General features: G+C 39.9%; 2 protein-coding genes across 3 annotated transcripts; one reads left to right on the top strand and one right to left on the bottom strand.

The window, feature by feature from the left end:
- The first annotated feature begins 13,478 nt into the window (after positions 1–13,478).
- rag1 (recombination activating 1) lies at positions 13,479–17,555 on the top strand. Its single transcript, XM_077596693.1, has 3 exons — positions 13,479–13,822; positions 13,923–15,055; positions 15,823–17,555. The coding sequence occupies exons 1-3, from the start codon at positions 13,479–13,481 to the stop codon at positions 17,553–17,555; spliced, it is 3,210 nt and encodes a 1,069-aa protein (XP_077452819.1).
- Positions 17,556–19,616: 2,061 nt separating this feature from the next.
- Positions 19,617–22,451, bottom strand: rag2 (recombination activating gene 2). 2 transcript variants are annotated; one of them, XM_077596512.1, is made up of 3 exons: positions 22,079–22,451; positions 21,257–21,431; positions 19,617–20,818 (listed from the first exon to the last, which is right to left on the bottom strand). In XM_077596512.1, exons 2-3 carry the CDS (start codon positions 21,411–21,413, stop codon positions 19,809–19,811), a joined length of 1,167 nt encoding a protein of 388 aa, XP_077452638.1. In that variant the 5' UTR covers positions 21,414–21,431; positions 22,079–22,451; the 3' UTR covers positions 19,617–19,808. The 2 variants fall into 2 exon arrangements, with proteins under 2 accessions (XP_077452638.1, XP_077452637.1); XM_077596511.1 differs by having other exon boundaries at positions 19,617–21,431.
- Between the last annotated feature and the right edge of the window lie 2,809 nt (positions 22,452–25,260).

The raw sequence follows: 25,260 nt of genomic DNA on the forward strand, positions 1-25,260 counted from the left end.
TCAAGGCCCACCCTCATCTCTCTCGTCATGAGCTGCGTGCGGGTTGTGATCCTAAAAAAAGATTGTGAATACAAGTAGCCAATTTGAGCTACCACTATAGCATGTCCAGAGTCTACCATAAGGATAGGGTAATGGGCATTGTAGTTCGAGAGCATCTGAGAGTTGGACCGCTGCTGTTCTAGTGCCGTAGGCGATCGCCAGGTTTGAGGCGAGAAATAACAAAAGTCATAGATTGTATTCGTTCATACATTCATTCATTTTTTGAACGGCTTATCCATACGCGGGTCGCGGGTGTTGCTGTAGCCTATCCCAGCTGACTATGCTGGAGGTGGGGGACACCTTGAAATAGTGGCCAACCTATCGCAGGGGACAAGGGCACTGACAACCATTCACACTCATACCTAGGGTCAATTTAGAGCAAGGGTGTCAGACTCGGGTTGGTTCGCGGGCCGCGTTAACGTCAACTCGGTTTCATGGGGGCCGGACCATTTTAGATATAATATGTAGATTTTTTTAATAAATCGATTAAAATAACTGGATTAAAACCCCTGAATATTCAGTTTTTTTATGGATCTAAAACATTGTTTATTTTAGCTTTTTTATATATATTTTTAGATTTTACAAAATGATTTTGGAACTAAAAACACAGAAAAAATGGATTAAAAAATTACAATTATTGATTTAAAAGGGGGAAAATCAGGAAATTTAATTATACTCTTCATTTTAATTTGATCCTAAAACAAAAAGTCGGCACTCATGATTTGCTTTCCTGGGCCACACAAAATGATGGGGCGGGCCAGATTTGGCCCCCGGGCCGCCACTTTGACACATGTGATTTAGAGTATCCAATCAGCCCACCATGCATTTTTTTGGAATGTGGGAGGAAACCAGAGTACCTGGAAAAAACCTACGCAGGCCTGGGAAGAACATGCAGACTCCACACAGGTGGACCAACCTGTATTCGAACCACGGACCTCAGAACAGTGAGGCCGACACGCTAACCACTCAGCCGCTGGGCCACCCACATTGTAATATTCTGAGGATTTTTTTCTAATTTTATGGCCTGGAAAATTCCCATAATTCACCCCAGGAAAGTTGGACAAAACACCTGGTGTAAATGAAGTCTCTTCTGAACTGCTGAAAATGAAAAAAAGAAAAAGAAATAATATCTTGGGGTTGGGAAAAATGGTACTGAGGTGTGTTTTCAATCCTGTTAGTCACATAGTATTATAACAACCATCTCTATTAGATAAACACTGCTTTCCGAGTTTTCATTCATTTGCTTTGAGGCCTTTGGAGAAACAGTGTTCACTGACATCAATCCATGATGAGAAGGAAGTTTCTTGGTCAAAGGTTGCACCTGCCATGTGTTAAGACCACCACAAGCCTAGGAAGATATTAAATTCTAAATTGTCTTGCATTCCTAAGAGGAAAGGTAGCACAGACTGTGGACTACTTAAGCTTGTATTCTCAATGTGCCAAAGTAGGGGAAATTAAGAGGCTCTGGCTTTGTTAATTGGGCGTTAATCAGGTGATGCTCTGATTAAAAGGCAGTTCCACCCTGTTGGATCCTGCTAATGAGTTTGTTATTAAATCCACAGAGGATTTTTGTCTCTTTTTCAATTTAGCAACAGGGTGGTGTTTAATTGCAGTGCAAATGAGGAAAATGTCCTTGAGGGTCGTTCTGTATCAGCACTCACACCACAAATAGAATTCCACCTAAACATAAAATTATGCAACTCAACAATTATGTACTTTTGTGTTATTCCCCCCCACCCCCCACCCCTTGTGTCAGGTGGACCAAAACCTCTTGAAATATACTTATATGTTTGAGGGGGGCTCGAAATCACTTGAGTCTAATTGAAATGTACTTTTTGAATTGATGTATTTTCACTATGAGCTTCTTTTCTCTCTGGAACGGGGCAGACAAATGCTTGGGGATACTATCAGAGAAATGCTGTATGAGATTGTGGATGTTGATTGTTGAAGGGCATTTGCTGAACAGACATGAATCAGAGGATGGCTCCCTGCTTAAAGGCCACAGGCACTTCCTGCAGGCAGCTGGCAGGATGTGTAGAACACAACCTGTGCTCATTCAATGCGCTCCATATCAATTAGAGACTCATTATCCAGCCATGTCCCACTAATTATGTTTCCCCTCCCTCATAGGATGAAAGCTTACCATATACTTGTCGTTCTGCAGCTGCACTAACTGAATTAAATGTACGTACTGTACCTAGAAAGCATTGTCAGATTTTAGAGATAAATTGAAGTGCCCCACACATACAGTCTCCTACGTTGCCTTTTGGTGGTGCTAGTGTAACATTCAAATATATCTTACAATGTCATCTAGCTAAACTGAGGAAATGTTTGCTGATAGGTGTTGCTTCATAACAAACTCTGCAGATATACATGCATTTGTTTTTTATTTGAGCAAAGTGGAATAAAAACATGTTGATTGCCAGGCACCCAAACTTTTGAGAAGGGACATAGCTTGCATAAACTGGGAGTGCAATAAATTATAAAATAAAGCTGGATTTTCATTCTTTTTTTTACAGTTTAATGTCTTTGTACTTTACATAATTCAGTTTGAACATTTCCAACTTTTCCGATAAATTACTACGACTAGGTTCAAACTGAAATCACTGCGGAAATGTGCAGAATGACAAGACAGCAAAGTAGCAGCCTCAAGATGAGGGGGAGGAGAGAGCTTTGAACAAAGGGATTAAGGAAAGATTTTAGATGTCGTATAGCTTTGCGCCGGCCCTGAAATCTGTACAGCATTGTGATGGACCCTTTTACTCATTCTCTCTCCATCTCGCTTGTCATCGTCCCCCTTCAGCCGAAACCTCTTTTGTTGTTGAAATAAGAACATGGCCACTCCAATACTCTGTCCTTCACTGCATTAACTGGACACTATTGGGAAGTCAGGTATTTTGATGTGAGAAGAAAAGAAATAACCAGAGGAAGAGAGCCAGGAGGCGAGTAAACTTGGTGTCCTTCAGTCATGCTTTTTGCTAGGACTTCATCCTGCCTTTGGAATCCTCAATGAGCCATTGCTCTTTGCTTTGCTGATTACATTTATTCTCTACAGCTGACATTGAAACGAGAGTCTGAGAGTACACAAATCTTTGGATGGCCAAACTATTTATCCTCTATTGTGTGTTAAAATTGCTTTGGTGCCCTTGACTTAGTCAATCTAACAGTATAATTTCCCCACTGCGTCCTTTTCTTGTGTAGTTAGTGTCTGCTCTTAAGTTCAAACAATGAAGCTGTACCACTGTTGAAGCCTCACTCTACTCAACCTTGGCCAACTGTAGCCATTCCTTTTTCTTATCTATGTGTGACCAAGGAAATTAAATTACAAATATAATCACTTCCCGCCAGTTTCTTTAACAATGTGCTTCTGCTTTGCATATAGAGTGTACTTGCTTAGGCGACGCATGCTGTGAGGTTACTTATTGGCTTATTTACAATAATGGGCTCAGCTTCCCAAGAACAGTCAAACGTAACTTCTCGTAATGACACGAGGATGTGAAATGAGGGAACACACACATAACTGTCTGGATCTCTAGTCAGACGTATTTTAACAGGTAATTTTTCTAAAGAGACAGTATTACTTGATGTGTGCAGACAAAACATCTAAAGAGGCATCCTAAGTAATCTCCCTTAAGGTGTGGTATTCTGATTTTGTCCCGTTAAAAAGAAAACCCAGAGGAACCCAAGTCAAGATTATGATCAAATCCACAACATGTAGTAATTTCCATACATTTCGGACACAGCGTGGCTGTGTTCCTCCCCATGTCAAGTACCTTTTGGTGGTGGTTCAGGCTTCATCTCAAATCAATTTTCAACATGATATACCATCTTACTGAATAAACAATCCCCACCTCTCTTTCCTCCCTCCATGGCAGGTCTTTCACTGAAAGGGAAGGGATGAAAATCACTGCATATCAGTCATGTGGGAGCAAGCTGAAATGCTAGTGTGTATGAATAAAGAATTTATTATAGGACAGCATGCTTGCTCCCTTCTTTATTCTTTGTTCAGTTCAAACTGTATAGACTTATACAGAATCTGTTAACTTGCCTGCATTGACTGATTTGCAAATGTGGAAAGTCTTTCCATTCTTCCTTGCAAATGGATTGAGCCAATATATTGGTCCTTCACTGTGAATTCAGTGCATTGTAGGATATTCAAAACCAACGGTGAGATGTTTTGTTGTGCAAATAATAGAAGTTTTAGGGTTGAAAGAGAATTGCCACCTAACAGAAGAAAAAAAATTCTTGCCGAGTGAATTTGTATGGCGTAGCTTGTCTCCCGAATTCTAACAACTAAATTAAAAAAATCAGACTTACAATTACCCTGCGATTGGTTGCAAACCGATTCAGGGTTTCCCTTGACTCCAGCCCGAAGACAGCTGGGATAGGCTCCAACACCCCCCACGACCCTTGTGAGGACAAGTGGTTCAGAACATGAATGAAGGAATTTCAATTGCTTCAATCTTGGATTCATTCTTTAATTACTTTTCTCAAATGTCTATCTGTCCATCCATTTTCTCTCTTTACCATGCTTGGGTTCAGCTTAGGTCTCTTTCTGAGTGACTGGGTGGCAGGGTGTGCTGATCACCAGTCAGTCAGAAAGCTTTTCTGAAACAATTACCAATGGGCCTGCCTGTGGACACCATCTCTATTGTCATCATCACAGTCAACAGTTTCCACAAAGAGGCCAAGCCAGCTAAATAATGGCTCTCTGCTAGATTGTACTGTCAGTGCCATGACTGGATGAACAATATTGCACCATTTGGGCTTTTGCGCTAATAGTAATCTCTCCATCAAACCAGACTGCATTCTGCATATAAACAACCTTCCTTACTTTTATTTACTCACTAATGAAACATTCTTGATGGCTTTTGCAATGTGTAAATGTATTCATTGTACCTCTGTCTGAGCCATGATGAGCTCTAATGCAGAAAAGGGCATTGCTGTCCCAGCATTTCTTATATAATGAGTTTTAATTTAAGAAGACAAAAAGATACCCATGCAGAATGGCTCTTTTTTTTCTACAAATATTTTTATAAAAGGTTCATTTTTCACTCCTTGACACATAATAGAATCAATTTTCTTTGTGCATAACTCCCTTGCGGCACAGTTTGCCCATTATACAGGGGGAGCATGGCTGACATGGGACTGACGAGACAAGGCTGACCAGTCAAAATTGTACTGAAGTGGTTGCTTCTTCTCATTTATACATTTTACAGATACAACCTGCATACTGAAGTCTACATCTTGCCATCAAAGATGGAAAGTGAACATTTGAAATATTAAGTGGTTGTTTGCAAGCTACTATTCCTCAGCTGACAGACCTTCTGTGTAAACCTACATCAGACAGTTTGGAAAACAGGATGAAGACTTGGTTAAACACACGCCAAATGCAGTTAAGTGAGATTTTACTCGACTGGAAGTCCCCTAGCAACAGGAGGACTGTTCTCCAATTAGGGATATTGCCATTTAATTAGCGACGGAATTCACGGAAGGAGTGCATTGCTATCTTGATTAAATACACTAATCTTGATTCCCAAGCTTTCTTAGTGGTCTTGAAATTGGCTTAGAGTTAAATTTCATTTAGTAGTCTACAACTGGATCACCCTCCATCTGGATTGCCTCCCCAGTTGTAGGTTTTGCTTTCAAAAGAGCCTGAGCATAATTACACAGTGTGTTCACTTTCATTTCTACCAGTTTTGGATGCCATTGATGCTCTGGGAAAAGGATAGTTTTTACTTATTTTTTTAAAAAGCTTCACAAATGGTATAGAATCATGTTTTCCTTTAACTTTCTTTCCAAACTTACATACCAAATCAGAGATGTACATAGGCCTGATCTATAGGAAAATAAATCCACCACTACAGGGAATGTTTTAATGCAAGACTTGGAACAAATCAATGTGTCCCAAATGGCTTGCCAATAAAATTAAATATTTGGAAAGCGAGATATGGACCATATTGATGTCATGCGGTCAGCGGCTTGTGATGGGAATGATATTTGTAGACGCAGTGATGCTGTTATACAACTCGGTACTCCTTCAAAGCTTCACCAGCCATGATGAGCCACTAAAAGCAGCAAATGGAGTGGCATGCAAAGTAAAATTCTGTTGTACTTAACTTTTTTCAGACAATACATTTTTTTGTTAAATCTTTAGGAATTGTTTAAAAAACTGGGCATAGTTTTTTTAAACCCTTTAGTCATTTTTATGTCTCAAAACAAATTTAATGACTGAGTCATTATCCAAGTTTTTTATTTTCCTATAAACTGAGGTTAGTGTTAACTGTTACAGTCCCTTGGAATAACGTTATATATGCTTTTTAAGGATAAATCTTAAAAACTGACACATTTTATGAAGCCCTAGATCTACTATTCTCATTGTATTTTAATGTAGGTCCAAATGGCACTTGGAGTGTGAAGTACCTTTTTATTAAGTGCTGCGTGATATAAAACATTTGAGAACTGCTGTAGAGTACGTGGATTCAGTGAGGCATTCAACTCTGAATTAGTAAGGGGATGCCAGAGTTGCTGAACCTTGCAATTAAACATTTACCCCTGCGTGGCCGGTTTATTGCACCCACTGAGAATATGGGAACAGTGCCGCCTCACCATACAAGCAAATGACGCATTACCCGTTGTGACCCTAGTGGTCAAAGGGCATCACAACAAATTTTCTTTTTAATTTGTTTTTGAAGTCGCTACACACGCACCCATGCAATGCTATTCTTCAGACGGTAAGGTGACCTAGTGATAAAATAACAATACAAACAATTCAAAAAACAGCTTTGAGCCACTGTCCTCATTTGAGGACTTTAATTCTTTCCTTACTTTATATCAGTGCTTCTCAAATAGTGGGGCGGTCCCCCCTAGGGTGCCACAGAGCGATGCAAGGGAGGGCGCAAAGCGATACCTGGGAGCTTTTGACTTAAGAAATATACTTTTTGCCAGACTAGAATATAAAGTGTCATTGCACATTTACTTGGTGGATAGCAGTGGTGTGCTTACTGTCAGAGTTTGCTCAGTGATTTACTTAGAATTTTATATAAAACTACTATTTTTGGTTGGGGGGATGGGGGCGAAACATTACAATTATTTTTAGGGGGGGCATAAAATTATTGAGAAAAACTGCTTTATATAAAGGAGTTTTCTCATTTTTTTGCAAATGTTCTAAAACATTACAAACTTTAAAATGGGTTAATTTGCACTACACTAACTAACTGACTGACCTACTAACTAATAAAGTTTGTTAATGCTGCCTTGTTTGTGAACCAATATATTTAATTGTCAAGGGCAGTATGATTTTGATTCCTGTAAGCTACAGAGAAGTACTGTTTAAGACAGTTTTGATGCACATGATATGAATCTTTCTCTGTGTATCTACAGAATCCAAAAGCAGCAATAAAAGTAATGGTATGATGATTTCTGCTAGTTTGTGCATGCATGAGAAATAATCTTTGTTGCTATTCTTTTATATCACCATAATCTGACATTTTAACAGGTGTCTCTGCTTTTTATATTTTTCTTTAAGATGGAATGTTATTCATCTGTCAGGTGGTCATTTAAAAGTTCTGGCGTTAACAGCATTGCGTTTGTATTTGGAAGGCTTGATCTCTGTGCCCCTTTCCTTGTCACAGACTGCAATCAACCTAAAGCCCTTACCTGTTCTTCACTCTCAGTTAAGCTTGTTATCCATTTCACCTCCTTTATAAAAGATCACAGTATTATCTTCCTTGTATTGAATTTCATCCCCCTCATCCCTACCATTCTTTCCTCGCTCAGTTTTTTGGGGTCAAACAATAGAGGTACTTGTTAGCTTATACCTATAAGGTTTGATGATGTGAATGTTCATATTGCACCATTATTGAATATTTATGATTTGTCTGTATATCCACATAAATATGAGGGCTTGGTTGGAATAAAAAACATCTTATCACATTCATAAAAAAAAAACATTTAGGGGTGGGGGGGCAAAAAAATAAAACCTTAAAACAAAATTGACCTACAGTGTGAATATAGCCACAGTGACAGTAAACAGTTTGGAATTTGGGCACCCCTACCATGTGGCAGATGTCTACCTTGTGCACGGTTGGCCTCACATACATAATGAATCAAATTCTGGCTGGTGCACCGTTCCAAGGCAAGTGTGGCTTATGGCCATACCACTACTCTACCTCATCTTGTCTGATCTTGGAAAGGGCAATCAGTGACTGGGCCCACAATTGGAGACTTTTGGATGATTGGAGACCTCATACTCCATAAATACCCACGAGAAGTACACACGATTCTTTTACCCCTGTATAGGATAATTTATATATATATATATATATATATATATATATATATATATATATATATATATATATATACATGTATATATACACATATACATATATATACATACATATACATATATATATATATATATATATATATGTATATATATACATGTATATATACAAATTTACATATATATATATATACATGCATATACATATATATATATACATATATATGTATATATATACATATACATATATATATATATATATATATATATATATATATATATATATATATATATATAAATTATCCTATACAGGGGTCAAAGAATCGTGTGTACTTCTTGTGGGTATGGGACAAGTGACATGGAGAATGAACACTGCAGTACTGCTCTGAAAACTCTCTCCTTCAACTCCATGCCAGAATGTTGTCACAAAAAGTCCCCATCTCAATTTGAAATCACAATGTCAATGAGTTGATCAACAGCAAGACCATTAGCAGGTGTTGAGGAAACAGGGTCTCGGGGGTGACTGCGTGTTTAATATGACTGTCTCTTCTCTGTTTTATTGCTGTCAATGGCAGCTAATAAATCATAATAAACAGTAGTGGAAATTCTTGTTAGAATCCATCATTCTGTGTCATTTTAATAATATACAATATATATCACAGAAGCTGTGCTGCCTGATGTGTCGTGTTTCACGCGCTTGACTTTGGTGCAGGCAGTCAGGGGCTTGATTCCCACTGGTAGTGGTATGATTGTGAGTCCGAATGGTTGTTTGTCTCTCTGTGTGCCTTACGGCTGACTGGCGACGGGTCTGGGGTATAGTCTGCCTTTTGCCCGAAGTCAGCTGGGATAGGCTCTGGCAACCCACGTGACCGTCGTGAGGATAAACGGTATGGAAGATGAACGAGATGAACAGACATAGATTGGGTTCAAGATTGACACTTATAGTATGAAATAGGTGTGTATTTAAAAGTGTGCCAGCAACAAACTCCATCCCCCTAAAAATTCTTTAGCGAAGAGAAAACAATGATATTTACTAGTCTCCTTACCCAAAAGATGACACATTGAGAAAACCGTTCTTTTGAGTGAAATCACCTCAAGTGGCAGTGCACGGAAAACAAGTACTATTATAAAGCTTTTGACATGCATTTTGATACTGATGGCTTGGCCTTCATCTACTTCAGCCATCGCTGGGCAAACCACAATTTGAAATCTCCGAGTCAGAACTAAACGATGGTGTAATGGTTCCTTTTCCCTGTCTTGTGATGAAAATCCCTGCCAAAATAGTAGTTTTTTCCAGATAAGCATATTTTCTGCTGAACTAAGCAGCAGCCCAAGTGGGTTCATTTTTTTAAAGCAACATGTTAGTAATGCCCTGCTCTTAAAATAATATTGTATGCGCATTTTTGTTACTTATTTGGTTAGTAGCATTATAATTAGTGGTCAATGAAATTAATGGTCCACACTGTTACTGTTGGCCCAGCACAGCCACAAAACAGTCTGTGGGTACACAATTCCTCTTGGCTCCACTTTTTTATTCATGAATTCTCCAATAGTGAGATGCTTCTTAATTGAAATGTTTTCAGGTTAAAAAAGGTATGAGTAAAGATGTATACATGAAGTACCTTGTGTGATATCGATCGCAGTTTGACTCAAGTTAACCTTTTACATTGTAAAAAATATCTCCACATTGTTTGCTGACATCACATCACTGGACCACAAGATCGATTTCAAGCCCCAGCTATTCTTTTTCATTCATTTTCTGAACCACTTTATCCTCACAAGGGTCGCCGATTGCAGGGCACAAGGACACGGACAACCATTCACATTCACACATACCTAGGGGCAATTTAGATTTTCCAATCAGCCTACCGTGCATGTTTTTGAAATGTGGGAGGAAACCAAAGTCCCCACAGAAAACCCACACAGACCCGAACATTCAAACTCCACACAGGTGAAGCGACCTGGATTTGAACCTAGGAACCCAGCGCTGCGGGGCCGACATGCTAACCACTCATCCGCAGGGCCGCCACTAGTTATTATTTATGGATTAATTACTCTTAAGTGGATTGGTGATGAAACAAATTAATAGCAATTCCATATTCCTGAGCAAAATAATAAAAAAATAAATATAAAACAACAACAACAACAAAATCCCATTAAATTGGTTTGTGAAAAATTGACTGTGGCTAGAGGGTCCCTGAAGGGCATTGCCTGTACATCAGACAAAAAAGACACTTTATACTATTTGAGGTCAGACTTGATGAAATGCAGGAGCTACAAAAGCCCCGCCAGTCGGAGTGCTGTCTTATATCTCCCGCATAAGCACCAAGAATATAAGTAGCTTCCCATTTTAACTGAAACAAATTATTGACCGCGTTTTCTCTTTAGCACAGAGTTCTGGGTATGTCTTCTCTATTCTTACAAGAATATATTTGACCTTGTGGTTTTATGACAGGGGTCTCCAAACTTTTTTCTCCGAGGGCTGGATTTAAATAAATCAAAGAATGTGGGGCCTCCCACTTTCATTTATTAAAGACAGGTTTGAAATTGGTAAAAAAAAGTTTTTTTAAATGTTTAGTGTATGTATTAACTCATTGGTTGCCGTTAAGGGCAATTTACTGGCGATCCTTGGGTGCTGACCCCCGGTCAAAATGGTTTGGATGTCTATCTTGAGAGACACTGTTTAAGTGACTTACTCCATCTAGTCTAAAATATTGGCAATGCAATAGAATGCAAGCAATGAGCCACATTCCATGATATTTTCAAATTTTCTTTGGGCCAATAAACAATGGGAAATTGGACATCCCTGTGTTATGACATAAAAATGATCTAAAAATGCACAAGAATTGTATTGCTTTTTAAAAAAAGGTTAGGTGGGTGGCAGGGGGTGACTGACACTTGCCGATCCCTCTTAAGGACCCAACCATTCAGACACACATTCATACCTTTGGGTAGGTTTGATCTGTGATGAACTTGCATTCATGTTTTTGGTATGTGGAAGGAAGCTGAAGAAAACCCACACAAGTATGGAGAGAATAAAATGCAAGTTCCACATCTCATACTGCGATTTGAGCGCTGAAGGTCAAACATGTAAATGGCAAAAAAATACATTTTGCTGCATATTTTATGACATATACATGACTGCACAATGTACATCTTCAAACAGACATGGCATTTAAATGACATTTTGAAATGACATGGGGCCTCAGGTTTATTTTAACAAGCTACCTGGGCACCTCATGGATAACGTCACTGCTATTTGTTTTGTTGCCCTTCTCAATTTGTTGCTTTCAACCTATTCTCATACAGCAAATAAATTGTTGCCATGTGTGAATATGTAATAGTAGAGCAATATCTATATTCAGTTAATTCCAAGCACTTTTTTCTCTGGTTAAAGTGACTAAAAATATAGCACCTTTTTATTGCACTGTTACAAATAGCTGGACACAAAAACTATATAATATATATTATCTATTTTCATTTACTCATAACATAACCTTCTCCCTTGTTTCTTAGCTTCTCATATGTGCACATTTGGTTGTTTGCATATGCAGATTGGTCAAGTTTCTTTCTTTCTTTCTTTATTTGGACTGTTGTTTAGTGAGTAGAAAAGAAGTTTGTGTAGAATCTCAACTGTGCACATGTGCGAACCACTGTGGCTCTCACCTCTTTTTTTTCTTCAAAAAAAATCAGCTGCTTACATCAGGTGGCAAGAGATGACTGTTGGGAGCCTGACAAAGAATGGGTATAAATACAAGCCACAAAAGTAAAGACAACATCTATTCCAGAAAACGAAGTGTTGACTCCTGGTAACAGATGCCTCAAACTGCGAAAGACAAACACAATCAGCAGTGAGTTTAAACCTATAGCTCCAGGGTTTCCCTTGTGCCCCCATGCAGTGAGGAGCCCCAGGGGAATGACGCCAGCTGAGATCGAAAAACAAGGTAAGCGCCCAGCTGACAGTCATGCACACAGTCTCAGCTGTTTGTGTAAAAAGAGAGTTTAGCATGAAAAGTAAATACCTACGTAAAGGCCTCTGAAATGAAAAAGCTCCTCTGGCAGCGCTCTGAAGGATTTTTAGACAAAGGAAGATTGGGACTTCTAGAATATGGTAAGACTATAAAATAGAAGAAATCATTCATAATTGCAGTAAACTGTTCATACTATCATGCCAAAAAGCATGTTGTGGTTATGGAGCATACAGAGAAAAAGATAACACTGTCATGTTTTTAGTATTATTGACTTTGGCCATACACATTATATGAGGGTACTTGTTTGCTGAACTATTGGCTCTTGAATTTAAGAGTGTTGTATTTGAAATAATTCATTATGACTTCAATTCAGTGTGATGGCTTATTGTTTTCATTCCCCCTTTTGAACCCTATTCAATATCAGTGTATTGTGAAATAAGTTTAACTGTCTTCAATTTTCCCACTGCCTTCACAAAGCCACTTTAAGGCTCCCGGGGCTCTGGTTCTCTCTTCAGCTCAGAAAATGACAAATATAAATGATTGACAGCTTTGCAGGTATAACGGGAGCAATTTGGCAAGTTCTTTATGTGAAAGAAATACAGTCTCACAGGGTCCTAGAGCAGGAAAATTGGTGCTGAGATATGGAGATGGGGTTTCTCCCTTGCTCTTTTGGGGGTTCAGATAAGTTGATGCCGTAATTGTTTATCATTTGAGGACCTGCCCCCTTCCCTTTAGAACTCACTCACAAATTCACCCGTACGTCCGATTATTATTATTATTATTGTTATCATTATTATTATTATTATTATTATTACCTGTACACACCTTACATTCAAAAAACTGTTAAAAACTTACCCTTAGACTAACGTCAATTTATAATTCTGTATTTATATATATTTCTAATCCTGCTCACATTTATATTAATACCTTATGTTTGTCTTGTTTGTTTGTTATTATTTTTGCAGCATCTTTAAGCACCTGTAAAAGTACCCTAGAAACCTAAAAAGGCCCTATGGTGGATGATTAAGGAAATGGGACTGGAATTTAGCTTTCAGCAGTGTCTCATGCATTTTTCGCTCATACTTTTGTGAAGATTAATCACTTACAACTTTTTAATGGATCCAAAGATCAATCTCATTCTCTTTCCATTGGATCTTCCTTTCCTAGGCTTAAGTCCAACCATGGCAGTGGAATTGCTGGAGACAGATGGCTCTCGATCATCTATGCCGGATGAGCTCCACCATACCTTCTCCAAGTACACTCAGTGGAAGTTTAAACTGTTTAGAGTAAAATCCATGGAGAAGGCCCCCGTGTCCGGTGAGACAGAGGTTGAGAAGGAAGCCGTGTCACGCATCTCTGACCCAAACCTATCTTCAGCTCCAGATAATGATTTGGATAATAGTAGGAATACAGGTAGTTCTATGAAATTGTGCCCTGGTGTGAAACGTAAGGACATTGTTGAACCACCTGACCAGTGCACGGATTTAAAGATAACAGAAATTGACAAACATATAAATCATCTAAGGTGATAATTCAGCATTACTACATCTTTATATGACAGTAGTTTAAATGTAGCCATCTTTGTCCTTGTCACATATAGTAATAATTGTTGTTTTCCTTCAAAGATGTCTCTGCCGGCTTTGTGGAATCCAGCTAAGGAAAGTCACTGGCACAATCTATGAAGTTCATGCAGTTTTGGATAATGAAAGCAAGAATACCCTCCGGAAAATGGGTTGTACATCGACAAAATGGCCAGAAGTCATTTGTAAGGTTTTTCAAGTGGATGTGTCACAAGATAAAGAATCTGTCCACCCGCTTTCCTTTTGCCATCGTTGCTGGATGACTGCCATACGGGGAGGTGGTATTTGCAATTTTTCAGGGACAAAAGTCCACAAGTGGAAACCTCACTCTACCTTCTGCTCCTTATGTTCACCCATAAAACAATCATTTCACAAGACTGGCAGAAAGAGGAAAAACCCCACTCCCAGAGACCAAAGTCTAGTAAAAAGAACCAGGTTAGACCAAAACCCCAATACTGTCAGTGGCGAAGGTCAAAGTCCAAGAGCGTTTGGTGACCACCTTCATTGGCCTGTTGTTAAGACATGGAGAAGTCCAAGTGTCAATAGAGAGCACTGGGTGAGGACTATCACTCACTGTCAAAAAGAACACCTGAGTAGCACGCTTGTGTCTGAGAATTTCCCAGTTGACTTCCTCATTTCTTTTACTTGCATGGTGTGTGACCATCTGCTCTCAGACCCAGTTCAAGCCCCCTGTGGGCACCTCTTCTGCCATAACTGCATTATGAAATACCATCACTTTTTAGGGACTCACTGCCCTGCCTGCAACTTACCCTGTTCCAGCAATGACCTCATTTCTCCTGCCAAAACTTTCTTGTTAGTCCTGCATTCTCTGCTCTTGCGTTGCCCAAGAGATGGCTGTGGTCAGCATGTTAGATTAAGCTCATTTAAAGTTCACAGTATGAGTCACGACGTAAAAGAGCAGGGTGCAGGACGGCAATCGTCCCTGCTCGACAACTACCTGATAATCAATAAAGGGGGAAGGCCCCGCCAACACTTGCTATCACTCACACGGCGCGCCCAGAAGCATCGACTGAGGGAGCTGAAGAACTATGTGAAGGAGTTTGCGGATAAAAAAGAAGGTGGAGACTTAAAGTCTGTGTGTCTGACACTTTATCTGCTGGCATTGAGATCTCTGAATGAACACCGGATGGCAGATGAGCTGGAAGTCACAATGCAGGGTAAGAAACCATGAATCAGTCTCGTGTTCAATCAGTTACATCCCTAAAGCGCCAAAAGACAGACACAACAAATTAATTAGAGATAATTCATTTCTGCCATCATCTGAGGGCTCCACTCGTCTCTTAATTAACAATGAGTTGAAAAGTTCACAGTTTGCGAGAGAAACTTTTCTCAGCTTTTCATACCTGTCCATTTTGTCTCTTCTATTCTGTCCTAACTATTGTGGTCTACTCCTGATTTTCTTTAACTTTATTGAGTACTCTTTTTGACTCACTGTCAGATTTTCATTTTCATACCCTATTCGAGATAACAATTTATGTGAAGTGCCTGTTAGAATCAGAGCAACACCAGCAGCTCTTGTATCTGCAAATGACACAGACAGCAGTAACGTCCCCATTTGGGAATTCAAGCCAGCTGGTGTCTGTTTTCATCTGTAGCCAATACATCTCATCTTTCTCTGTTTCACCCTCCAGCTTATTTTGACACTTACAAATAAGGAAATATTACATTGTTGATCCATGGGTTTGTGTGCTTTAGACAATGACACGTTCATGGTTTCACTATCTCACGGTAGGAATGACACCACATATAAATGAGCAAAAGTTTTCTCTCGAGCTCTTTTTAAAAGTTGAGCTTTCTCAGTTTGGTTCTGAATAATTCTCTCAGTATCATTTTCTCTATTCCTTTGTTGTTTAATTTTTTTATATTTATTTTTTGCTTTTTTTCCATGTTTGAATGAAACTTTTTAATTTATCTCTTCCTGCAGGCAGAGGCTATGCGTTGCATCCTGCTGTGTGTTTGGCCATTCGGGTCAACACTTTCCTGAGCTGCAGCCAGTATCACAAAATGTACCGGACTGTCAAAGCCACCAGTGGCCGCCAGATCTTTCAGCCTTTATATTCTCTTCGAGCTGCAGAGAAAGAGCTTCTTCCTGGATTTCACCAGTTTGAATGGGAACCAGCTCTCAAGAATGTGTCTCCATCCTGTAATGTTGGCATCATCAATGGGCTCTCTGGATGGGCCTCGTCTTTGGATGATTCACAATCTGACACAATCACACGTCGATTCCGGTATGATGTGGCTCTAGTGTCAGCAATAAAGGATTTGGAGGAGGATATTGTGGAAGGGCTGAGAGAAAGGGGGGTGGAAGACAGTGCCTGTACCCAAGGCTTCAGCGTTATGATCAAAGAGTCCTGTGATGGCATGGGAGATGTCAGTGAAAAGCATGGAGGAGGACCAGTAGTTCCCGAGAAAGTAGTTCGCTTCTCTTTTACCGTTATGTCCATTTCTTTATTGCTTAATAAAGATGATGAGCAGGAGGTTACGATTTTCACCGAGTTAAAGCCAAACTCCGAATTGTCCTGCAGGCCCCTCTGCCTGATGTTTGTGGATGAAGCAGACCACGAGACACTCACAGCTGTCCTGGCGCCTTTGGTCGCAGAACGCAATGCAATAAAGGAGAGTAGTCTTATAGTGTCTGTAGCTGGGCTCCTTCAATCCTTCTGCTTCCAGTTCAGAGGATCAGGATATGATGAAAAGATGGTGCGTGAATTAGAGGGTTTGGAAGCGTCCGGATCTACTTATGTCTGCACACTGTGTGATTCCAATCGAGCAGAGGCCTCAAAAAATATTGTGCTCCACTCCATCACACGTAGCCACAAGGAGAACCTGGCACGCTATGAGATCTGGCGAACCAACCCGTTTTCCGAGTCTATAGAGGAACTGCGGGATAGAGTCAAAGGCGTTTCTGCCAAGCCCTTTATGGAGACCCAAACCACACTGGATGCTTTACACTGTGACATTGGCAATGCCACTGAGTTCTATAAAATTTTCCAGGATGAAATAGGGGAGGTGTACCGAAAAGAAAATCCCAGCCGGGACGAGCGGCGCAGCTGGCGGGCAGCCCTGGATAAAGAGCTGAGGCAGAAGCTGAAGCTCAAACCAGTCATGAGAATGAATGGCAACTATGCCCGCAAGCTAATGACCCTTGAGGCTGTGCAAGTGGTGTGTGGGCTGGTTCCCACAGAGGAGAGGAGAGATGCCCTCAGGGAGCTGATGAAGCTCTACCTTCAGATGAAGCCTGTGTGGCGCTCCACCTGCCCAGACAAGGAGTGCCCTGATCAGCTCTGCCGCTACACCTTTAATTCCCAGAGTTTTGCTGATCTCATTTCCACTGCCTTCAAATACAGGTACAATGGCAAAATAACCAATTACCTGCACAAAACTCTGGCCCATGTCCCTGAAATAATAGAGAGAGATGGATCTATTGGTGCTTGGGCTAGTGAGGGAAACGAGTCTGCAAACAAATTGTTCAGGCGCTTCCGTAAAATGAATGCACGTCAGTCAAAAGCGTTTGAGCTTGAGGATGTCTTGAAACATCATTGGCTCTACACATCAAAGTACTTGCAGAGGTTTATGGAGCTGCATAAGGATTCAGCAAAAGTAATGAAAACAACCATTAACCCAGTCGAAATCCAGGACATTGAAACTATCTCTTAGGGGGTCATTACCTGTTGATTGTTTTTAACAGTTGATATACCATTCAAGCGGGCGGCCCGGTGGCACGAGCGGTTAGCACATTGGCGTCACAGCTTTGGGGTCCTGGGTTCAAATCCAGGTCATATCCATCTGTGTGGGGTTTGCATGTTCTCCCGGGCCTGCGTGGGTTTCCGTCGGGTACTCTGGTTTCCTCCCACATTCCAAAAACATGCATGGTAAGCTGATTGGACATTCTAAATTGCCCCTAAGTATGGGTGTGCATGGTTATCTGTGTCCTTGTGCCCCCGTCCCCCGCCTTTGGCCCGGAGTCAGGAGGTATTGGCTCCAGCACCCCTCGCGAGCCTAATGAGGATAAAGCGGTTCAGAAAATGAGATGAGATGAGATAACATTCAAGCATGTTAAGAATAAAATGATGTTATGATTCATCTATTTATATGTTGTTTTATTGAGAAAACATGTTCATGCATTAGATAAAGCAATGTTTCCCACCCACTGCGCCATGGCACACTGAGAGGTCAGGTGTGCCACGGAAAACGACCTGCCAATATTACATTGTAATATTCCAGGAAGAAAAATGTAACTTTAAGGGATAACGTAAACCAGAAGTTCTTTGGTTTCAAGTCTGTGCAACCACAAAAGTACTTTTTGCTTAATTTTAGGAGATTAGGAGAAAATTACAAGAATAAAATTGGTACATTACTTATCACATCCTTTAAATGAGAAAAGCGGTTGGGAAACACTGTGAAAGGCTTTGCCAATTCAAATGTTTATTAATGCTTCACAGGGCAATAATAATTTCATTAACTGTTTGGACGGTTACTCTGTGAGCAGTTAATTGATATCACAGTCTCATTTAGAGATGTGAAAGTTGTTTTTCCCCCTCCTATGCATGAACTATGACTTATTTTATTGTATTGCAAGGATGAGACATCTTTATGAATTTGATGAGTGGATACGTGTGGAAGCAGATGAAAATGTGATAAGTCTTGGTTGGGAAAATGTGTGAGGATGAACACATTTGCTACCATGATATTTTGATGTCATTTTCAATGGAGAAAAATGCAATCACGGAGACTTTAATGTTATTTGTTTCATGAGTGCCCTCTGCAAATGATTAATTTATTGCTTTATTGTGGCATCCCTTGGGGCAGAATATATAGTATGCCAAGCCACTTAGAACTGCTTTTTATCTCTTTTATTTTGTGCACATTAAATGATACATCATGCTCTTTTGACATCTTCACATAAAATAAAGCATATACTGCCCTTTTTCATAAATCATGAAAAGCCTGTTTGAAGCCATCCAGCACTCTCGAGGAGGGATTTTTCTTTAGCTTGGTATAAAACTGCAGCAGTTTTCTCCCTTTTGACATTTCTTCATCGAAAGAGTTACATATTTAGAAGGGCCAGAAGCATACTGTATGAATCTAGTTAATTGGCAATTTTACTTGTTTCATTGATTGATTGATTGATTGCATTGTCATTTCCTGCCCCAGACATATGGGTGTCCGTCAAGCAAATTTTATTTGATAAGTGCAACCATACACAAGCACAGTTGTCACAGTCTTCAACAGACATCATCGTTCAGAATGAATTTTATGACAGCTTGTCTTGTACTTGTTTATTTCCAAAAATAAATTGCATTTGCAAGAAAATCAGTGATGGATGATTCCCAGACATTCCCTCTCAGCTTTTCTCATTTTCTGTTTCCACTTCTGCACTAAATTTATTATCAGATTGGACATTACGTTAGACAATAACAGTTGAAATAGCTTTTTTTTACGAATTCATTGACTTATTTTTTTCAACTTTAAATAAAGGTACCTTTTTTTTCAATTACATGACAATTGCTGCAATTTAACTATATCTTATTGTGAAACATAAACAGAAATTAAAAGTGATCTCAGTCTTTCTTCCTTTCTTTTATTGAATACATTTGAAATTATATTCTTATCATTGCAATCAGCAATTCACATTTCTGATTAGGAAAACTTGCATTGTACAAGCATGCATTTTATTTTCAAGTACAATACAATGCATCATCAGTCACTTTCATGATTATAATTTTTGTTCTCAACAGCATGTAATGAAATATACAGAAATTTAGGAATTTTCACTTACAGTTCTTACAACTCAACACTCAGCGAAGTTGTTTGACTAATTCCCTTTTTTTTCTTTGCTTGGAACCTATTGTTGTTTCACACAAAGAATAAATAAACATATAACACTAGGACCATCACAATCTAAATCTGTCAATCAAAAAGTTTCCTAAAAACACATTTTTGGGCTCTGGAAACCTTAAGAGTTGTATGCAATTTCCTTTGTTTAACTTTTAGAGGAGTACGTTTTCGGGGGATGACCTGTCGAGGTGGGGTCACGTCCTGTTTAGGGAGACCCGTGTGTTTGAGGCAGAAGTATTTTTTGTTTCCTTGTGAGAGATTGAGGAGCTGTGTCTCAGAAAGCTCCATGCATTGGGCATGGACCCAGTGCCCTGCTTGAGCTTTAGAGCAGAAGATCATGGCTGGGCGGCGTAGCTCAGTTGTGTAAAATGGCTCCCATGTATTAAGATTAAGGTGACAACCTTGACAACATTTGATCCAGTAGCCTGATTGTGACTCATCCTCCTCATCTTTCTCATTGTAGGTATTATCCTCCCCCTCACTACTGTCAACCAGCTCTTTAGGCTCGCGACCAAAATAAAGCTCCTCTGAATCTTCCAGAGGAGTGGAATTGTCTTCATCTGTCATCTCCTGGCTCAAATTTTGCTGGTTTTGCGTGTCTTCAGAGGTTTCGAGCTCTTTCTGGATGTTCACTTGATAAAAGTAATACATACTTTTTTGACATGATCTGCCTTCAGTTGGTACAGCTAGCAACATGCTTTGTTCTCCTGCAGCCCCACCATACCAAGTTTCACTCTGAACAATATCTGGGTTCCATTTTGGTGGTTCGAGAGGTTCTATGTGAATCCCCTTCTCATCTAGAATGATAGTGCTGCACTCCATTCTTTTCTGAGAGTTAGACTGATATCCTCCTAAAATAATATACTTATGAGAGGGGCCAATGCGAGTGATTATAGGACTTGAAATGGACAGCCCAAAGTTGAGGAGTTCACAGGAGACTGACGGACAACCTTGCAAAAGCTGGACGTGCAGATTAAAGAGCCGAGGTGGCCGGCTGTCAGATTTTAATGAGTGACCCCCAAGAATGTAGACCCGGTCTTCTCTTGCAAGGGCCACGTGGAAAGCCTGGCCATCACTGAGCTCTGGAAAGGTGTAAGCAGAGCAACAATTAAATTGCAAGTCAAACAAGAACACTTGAGGAGGACAATCAATGACGCTGTTCCATTTCTCCGAGGTCCTCTCTTTTTCAGGAATGTATGACCTTCCACCAAAAGCTACAAAGGCTGTCTTGCCTCTGCTTTGAACCACACTGACTGTGTGGCCATATCTAGCACCTGGCACCTCTCCTAGCAGTTCTATCTCTTTACAACGCAAGATCAGTTTGCGATTGCAGCCGCGACTTTCCATGCAAAGTGCATAAAGACTTGATGAGATGTCGTTATTGGGTGTGCGGCCGCCATGGATGAGATAACTCTCCTCAAGTCCATCATGTGGATCGAGCCGGCAAACGGCAGGGCAGCGTAATGGAGGAAGGTATTGGGAGTCATTGGAGAAACATATTCCTCTCAACCTGAGCTCACCACATTTCAAGCGGATGACAAATACTCCTGTTGGACAGGAGCGCTTGGGCCATCCTTTTTGGCCAAAGAGTAGAACTTCACCATCTAGCTGTAGAAAAGAACAACCAGGTTGCAGAAGGCCTTCACAGTTGACTGGATTTACTGGTTGGAGTCTCATCCTGGTTGCAGGTGTGTCCTTCAAAACAACACATGGACGCACACACACATAGACAGATGTTGTTTGTTTTCACAATTTTTCAGTTAGTTTTTCCAGTTGATTGCCTGCTTTCTTTTTATAATGTAATAAAGACTAAACCCTGGATGTTAAATTAACATTTTAATTGCAACCAAACAGTCCTACTACCTATCAAGAGCAAAACATTCCAAAAATAAATACAGACTGTATAAAGTGGGATTAATGAGTTTACAGATGCTGCCATTAAAACATAATCTAAACGATGATTACTAGAATAATCATAATTGATATTGGATGAGTGACTTTATTACCCCATCAATCCTATCATGCATCATTTTTAAAGGCTATCAAGTCTTACATTAAACTCTTTGTTTACATACTCGTCCTATTTTTGTTATAAATTGGCTGCATTCAATGTGGTCCAGGAGCAACAAGTAGTTCAATCCTAACCTGTTTCAACACTCTACAAACAACACAATTGCACAATTAAACAAATTACACGATAAAAACAAACTCCAGTTTATTAATTAAAGTTACTAATTCTAATAATGAATTGAAATACTTACATACTCAACTAGCTAAAATAACCATGCATAACTGTCCCCCCATAACTTCCAATTATGCTAAATCAATTTTAACATGCTTACCTTGGAGCCAGAGCGAGGATTCTGTGCTTGAGTTCACTTTACTGAGAAGTTTAATATTACTAGGCTAAACCTAATCACTCTTTATATCATCTATCTTTGACAAAAGCAGACACTGGCAGTGAGTTTGTAAAGCTTCGTTGACTCACAAACACTTCCAGATCTTGAGGTTAACTGTGTGTGACTGCTGCTCATTGGCGGCGCTGCCTGAACGCGTTTTGCATGTCACATCAGAGGTATAGCTGCAGATCAAATACACCTAAGAAGCTAAGAAAAGCAGCAGCAGTAGACTTTGTTTCGCAGTCTTTGTGTCATCAGATGGTTAAAAATGCTGAAAAAGTGCTCTGTTTGCATGGTGGCTGTTCATTTCTTAGTGTTTGACTTCCTTTACATTGCACAAGGGAGCTAATGAATTAATTGTGTCATACAAAAACACTAATTAGGCAACAGCTAAATAATTAACCGTGCTGATTAACACAACAAATCATAACCAATAAGAAATCTCTATACAGCAGAAAAATGGCCTAGATTATAAAGAGCAATGTATGATGACATGAGAATTATTGTCCTCTTGCAGCAGAGCTGACGTGTTTAGGATTAAATGCCATTGAATAAGAGTTTCTTCCATTTCATTCATTCATTTTCTAAACTGCTTATCCTCACAGGGGTCACGGGGGGTGCTGTAGCCTTCCCAGCTAACTACGGGCACTAGGCGGGGACAGCCAATCGCAGACGGACAACCATCCACATTCACACTCATACCTAGATATTTATATTGTTCGACCAGCCTACCTTGCATGTTTTTGGGATATGGGAGGAAACCGTAGTCCCCATAGAAAATTCACGCAAGCCTGGGGAGAACATGCAAACTCCACACAGTGACATCCCAACCTGGGATCGAACCCACGAACCAAGAACTCTGGGGCCGGCGCGCTAACCACTTGGGCCACCTTCAGGTTCTTCCCGATAAAATAAAATGTGTCAAATAAGTGCTCTTCTTTTTCATTATAGAAAAAATTGCATCATTTTCGTCATATCACTATGTTAAATTCATTAAAATAGTAAACAACCATTTGCATTCTGTCTAAAAGTTGCTTAATTACTACCCGTTGAAAAATAACCAATGAATTTTTCAAGACTTCTGTGGAGAGATAAAAAGATTTGCTTGTGTATTTGCCAAATGAATGCCGAATTAGTTTGCAGTATTTATTGTTACGCAGCCTAGACTCTGTTGAATTCAATTAAACACTTTGTTTCACAGTTTCCCAATTTGGGTTTATTTACTTGTGTTTACTCTCACACGAAGCCTCTTCCTTTTGCTCATCCTTTTATGATTGTGCCCATTTTTTGGCATGAAAATTAAAAGCAGGCTAAAAAAATTGCCAGAAACCCAAACAGACCCACATGAATTTTAATAGAGTTATTACTTTTGGCATTTTATTTGTTTTATTCTTATTGAACTTGTGATTGAAATCTGTATATTGTGCATACACCATTGAACATTTGGCTGCATGTTATCCCACTCTGATGCTTTATGATGAGATGATGAAAAAGATGTCTACCAACCCATCTGTCTGATCAGGTGAGGGCTAAAAAGAAGTAATGTGTTTAAGCACCCAGAGAAAAGCTGAACTCAAAGCAGATGTAAGCTCACTCATTAACATAATGTTTTTGTTCACTGAGCGGCTGACAGAACGCTCGAGTTGTGTGAAAAACAAAGGCTGAAACCACAAGTGCCTGGAAAACCGTTAGGGCTTGAAAAGTGCACAGCACCTGCGTGCCTAAACTGATGCTTGCCTAGCAGAGTAGGGGAGAGAAGACGTTTCCCCTGTTACCACGGATATTACATGATGGCAGATGGATGGGTTTTGTCCTTATTTCCTACCAATTGTTCCATCTGCAGGAATTCAGTGTGGGGAAGAAAAATCAACTGTTCACGCCACCTGAAGGCATTCACTCAAAGCACCATTGAAGCTTGCTGTGTAGCCAAAGATGGCGTTCTGCGAAATGTGCAGAGCGAGCAGACTGTGGCACACCTTGGGCAGTGCGTGGATCTGTACATAATTAATAGAGGAAAGTCATTAGAAGCTATAGCGGCAACTGTTTCGGTCCTTAATGCATCACTACCTGGCTTCCCTGATTTTGACAGATGAGTATCTAATGTCAGTCTGAAAAAAGTTGATATATATAAACAGTTTATATTTAGGATTAACTCTATCTATACAAATCTAAAAGTTAAGCACATTCTTGCAAGTAATGTTTCACTTCAAAGTGTTTCTAATTTTCTTGAGTACATATCCATATGAAACACAATTGACCAAACATATTCATCCCCAATGCCAGCCTCCAAATTGTATTTATTTATTTTCTGTACTACTTATCATCACAAGAATCGTGCGCGGGTGTTGGAGCCTATCTCAGCTGACTTCAGGCAGGTGGGACACCCTGAATTGGTGGCCAGCCAGTGGTGTGCCATCAGGGCCTTCAAGGCCTTCTCTGCTGGCCTAAGAAATATCTGAATCAGAGACTGATGTTAATTATATTTTGTCCATGAAAACTTATTAAATAATTGGAGATTGTCTGTTAGCTTCCTTTCATTGCTTTTCCCCCTGGTTACACTGCTTCCAGATCTGTGTTTTCATATTGAAGCATTTAACCAATCACATTTCAGCCATTATTTGTTGCCAGGGTCAGAAATCTGCCTCAAGGCCTTCACAATCAATTCTGCAGGCTCTGCTGCATTAAACAAGCGTTGATAAGACTGTTGCTTTAACCAATCAGATTTCAAGTTGGCAACACCACAATGCCTTCTCGCAGGCGTAGGGATACGTCATTGCCTTCTCGCAGGCGTAGGGATACGTCATCGCTTTCACCAACTATGATTGGCTAGTGATAGAGTGGACTAGCCAGAGCTACCAAACTGTATCTGCACCGAGCTGCACAAGCAAATATATTGTTGTGTTGATTTAAAGCCATTTTCAAGACAGACTTTTCAAGAAAAAAAGCTGGACATCATTAAGAAAGGTCGGGCAACTCCAAAGCAAGCAAGCCTGTCACAACCGGGAATGAACATTTTCAGCACGAAATCGAATAAAAATGTATGCCAGAAATACGACAGGACAGGCTCGACTTTCAGCATTAGCTTTTATGGCGATAGAAAAGAAGGAAGAAATAAAGGAGGATGG

Source organism: Stigmatopora argus, chromosome 3, assembly GCF_051989625.1.
Source record: "Stigmatopora argus isolate UIUO_Sarg chromosome 3, RoL_Sarg_1.0, whole genome shotgun sequence".
Lineage (NCBI taxonomy): Eukaryota > Metazoa > Chordata > Actinopteri > Syngnathiformes > Syngnathidae > Stigmatopora > Stigmatopora argus.

Excerpts from the sequence above, each read along its gene's own strand:
- rag2 (XM_077596511.1), bottom strand. The coding sequence starts at position 21,413 with ATGAGACTCCAACCAGTAAATCCAGTCAACTGTGAAGGCCTTCTGCAA.
- rag1 (XM_077596693.1), top strand. The coding sequence starts at position 13,479 with ATGGCAGTGGAATTGCTGGAGACAGATGGCTCTCGATCATCTATGCCG. Across the intron at positions 13,823-13,922 it reads AAACATATAAATCATCTAAG|ATGTCTCTGCCGGCTTTGTG; the intron begins GTGATAATTCAG and ends TTTCCTTCAAAG. Across the intron at positions 15,056-15,822 it reads GCTGGAAGTCACAATGCAGG|GCAGAGGCTATGCGTTGCAT; the intron begins GTAAGAAACCAT and ends CTCTTCCTGCAG.